The sequence below is a fragment of the Gavialis gangeticus genome, unplaced genomic scaffold, assembly GCF_001723915.1.
Source record: "Gavialis gangeticus isolate Ggan-Ray unplaced genomic scaffold, GavGan_comp1, whole genome shotgun sequence".
Taxonomy (NCBI): Eukaryota; Metazoa; Chordata; order Crocodylia; family Gavialidae; genus Gavialis; species Gavialis gangeticus.
The window spans coordinates 113,407,149-113,410,554 of record NW_017729022.1 but is presented as its reverse complement, the minus strand read 5'-3'; the positions used below and the strand labels follow the sequence as shown (position 1 = coordinate 113,410,554).

Here is a 3,406-nt window from a genome sequence, read left to right as displayed (position 1 = left end):
TTTTTTTTTTTTTTTTTTTTTTTTTTTTTTTTTGGGGGGGGGGGGGGGTGTCAGCTCAGTCATGAACCCTCTACTTACCACATAGTGTAATGGTCAGAAAAGACATCATCCGGTTGGAAAATCTCACCATCATAGTAACAAGAGCACTGGGATTTTGGCACGCAGTCTCCATGCTCGTCAATATATTGCCCAGGTGGGCAATAGCAGCCTTCCATGCAGAAATCATTACAATCTGCATCTGGGTAGGACAGGGATCGGCAGGTCTGATTGCAAGGAGTTCCACATTGTTGGTAAACTTGGCCTTCAGGACAACTCATTGCTGTTAAACAATACACACCAATGAAATGACAACAGGACAACATACTGTCTTGTGACAACAAGTTAACAATGGCACACATTTTCATATTCATAGATGTTTTGTACACAGCCCATACAAATCAATAGTCATATTGGGTTGAAAAATTTAGGGTTTTGAATCAAGCCCTAAATGAATGGCTACTTTCTTTTGAGACAATACAATGATGGAGGGGGAAAAGGGAAATACATTTTTATTGCAACATGGTTTCTCTATTAGATCATTTTTGTCCCAGCAAAGAGGTTATTACAAAAGGAACTAGAGATGCACCACTGACACATCAAGGTCCACATAGAATCATAAAAAAGGACTGCAAGAAGTCATCTAGTCCAAACCCCTGCACAAAGCAGGACCATCCCCAATTACATCATCCCAGCTTTGTCTACTCAGGTTTTAACAAACTCTATGAGTAGAGAGATTCAACAACCTCTCTGGGTTGCCTGTTCCAGTGCTTTGTCACTCTCCTCATGGGAAAGTTTTTCTTAATGTCTAACCTAAATTTCCCTTGCTGCAACTTGAGACCGTTGCTCCTTGTTCTGTTATCTGCCACCACTAAAAATGGTCTAGCTCCATCCTATTTGTAACCACTCTTCAGGTAGTTAAAGGCTGTTATTAAATCCCTCTTCAGTCTTCTCTTCTCCAGACTAAATAAACGCATTGGCCTTATTCATCTAGATAATCCCATAGAAGGTAATGAGACTTAAACTTCTACAATGTGAACAAGGAGGAACTTCAAGCACAATTGAGAATGAAAGCTTTGATTTGATTCTCAATAAGAGGAACAGCCATGAAAAATAATTATCTGACTCCGTATCTGCTCAGATTTGGATCTAGATGGCACAAGTGTCCCGGGTTTTCAGATGTATTGTCCCTGTACTTAGTTTTATTAATGATTTAATTTAGGGCCAAATATGTCAAATTTAGGAGCACTCAATGTTCAGCACCCAAATCAATTCATAAGTAACTTGATTGTCAGAAACTCCCAGGGCTAGCAATACTCACCAAAAGTGTGAGATTCGTTAAGTGCTCAGCACCTGCAAAACGTCAACTTATTAATGGGCTTAGGGGGCAAATTTCAAGCATTTACTAACTTTTCATAATCTGGCCCTTGGTATGGGCATCTTTTAACCTACGAGCTGGTAAACCATGCTCTAATTTGGTAAAGGGGAGTATCAATCTTGGGAGAAGCTTCTTAGTTGATTATCTAATATCCAACACTAGGTGGCAGCAATGACAACCAATGTACATCTACTTCCCCAGAAGTGCGGAAACGGGAGTGTCAGGATTTTTCTCCAAAGGTTGTACTGTCAAGTGGGATTTACACTTTTTATGGAGCTTCCCAGGGAAAAAGCAGGGTTTTAAGAAGAAGCAGGGGACTCAGAGAAGTGCAGGAGCTGCAGGCCAGATTCTGCAAGTTCCTGTCACACTGTAGTCTAGTTCAAAGGAATGCAGGAACTGCTCCTTTCACCACCCCAGAAGAAGGACCTGACTGACCACGTCCTTTGTTATAGGAGAACAAGGCCTTGGATATCCTAGTGCTAATGGCTCTTCTTCTTCTATAGCTCCCTCAAAGGGACAGAGAATAGTAGGGCTAAGGCCCTGCTCTCCTACACCAAAACCAACAGCGCTGTACCAGCATAAGGACCATAAACTTAAAAACAAGAGTCATTTTGGACATTTATATAAGGCCATCATTTCACAGCCTTTAGCAGATTTAGACAGTACTACTGCTTCCCCTTTTCATAACAGAAATAGAGAACAGATACACAGAGAAGCTAAAGGACTTGCCAAAGATTGCACAGGGAGAATGTAGCAGAGTATGGACTTAAATCCAGCTACCCCAAGTCTGAGGCTTTCACCACTGAACTATCCTTTCTCTCTCAGATGATTCATCTATGTCCCTCAGAGCAAGTGGCACCCACTGGAAAGCAACTACCCGTCCCTGGGGCTTCCTTCAGGTTCTTAGGAAGGGCACTAGATGCTTGTCCAACAGCCCTCGCAACTATGCAGTTGGGCCAATAGAAAATATCACAGAAAATCCTTGCTAGGCCATAAGCATTTTTAAGACCTGGGACAGGTTGGTAAGGTACCTATCACGCAAGTGCTTAAAGACCAGAAGCATTATGATATGCTGGCTATAGAATCACCTCTGGCTGAGTTAGCTACCTGCTATTGATGAACTTTAAATTAAGTAAACTGGTTCTGCTAAAACATACACCCATGAAGCAGAGGAGCAGTCACAGCTTCAGTGCATCAGACCATCAGCACGCATTATGCAGACTTCACATGCAAGTCTCAAGCCCATTAAAAGAGCGATTGTTCTCCTTCATGTGACAGGAGATGTCTGGGGTATCAGGATTATTTAATGGGCTCTGATGGATCTGCACTCAGGGAAATCAGTGCTAGATGAAAGTCCATAATGCATAGAGATGAGGAAGCAGTATTGCACTATTAAAGATTAATTGCGAAAATTGACCTGTTCAATTACAGCAAAAGCGATGGTGCATTATCACTGCTCTCTTGCTCTCTCGCTCTCTCTTTCAGCCTCCTGAGCTGCGCATTTTTAGAAGGATTTTTATTGAATTACTGTTCCACTATCTGAACATTTACATAAATTAGGTAAACATTATGAAACCATGCAGCAATTTAATACAATCCAATCTTGGTCTCATTCTCAGTAAATATTATCCAACCCATGGCAGTCAGAATGACTGAACTTCACCAGTACTGATAGTATCAAATGGGAACTCCAGTGACCTCTCACCTCCCTACCTTTCACAATGACTCAGTTTTTAAATGGCCACCCCACCCACAGTTTGGGAAAGAATAATGGAACTGTGGGAACATGGCCAGGCCTACGTGCTTTCCCCCAGATTTCTCAATTGTCTTCTTTCTGATGAGAGAAATAAGTCTCGATAAAGGAAAAACATCTTTTCACAAGCGTTTGTGCAGATTTAGGGCCATTTTCATCACAATTTCATTCCAATGATTTTTTTCTCCCAATCAAATTAGGGTTTCATTAGGGGCAGGTCAAGTCAGACCAACCTGATT

The 3,406-nt window shown here is 41.6% G+C and overlaps 1 protein-coding gene across 2 annotated transcripts in view; it reads right to left on the bottom strand.

Moving 5' to 3' along the window:
* Window positions 1-3,406, bottom strand: part of VWF (von Willebrand factor) — a 271,611-nt gene that overhangs the window by 197,266 nt on the left and 70,939 nt on the right. For both annotated transcript variants that reach the window (XM_019515998.1, XM_019515997.1), the window contains exon 16: window positions 79-319. In XM_019515998.1, coding sequence (XP_019371543.1) covers window positions 79-319 — 241 coding nt within the window. The remainder of the gene's footprint in view (window positions 1-78; window positions 320-3,406) is intronic.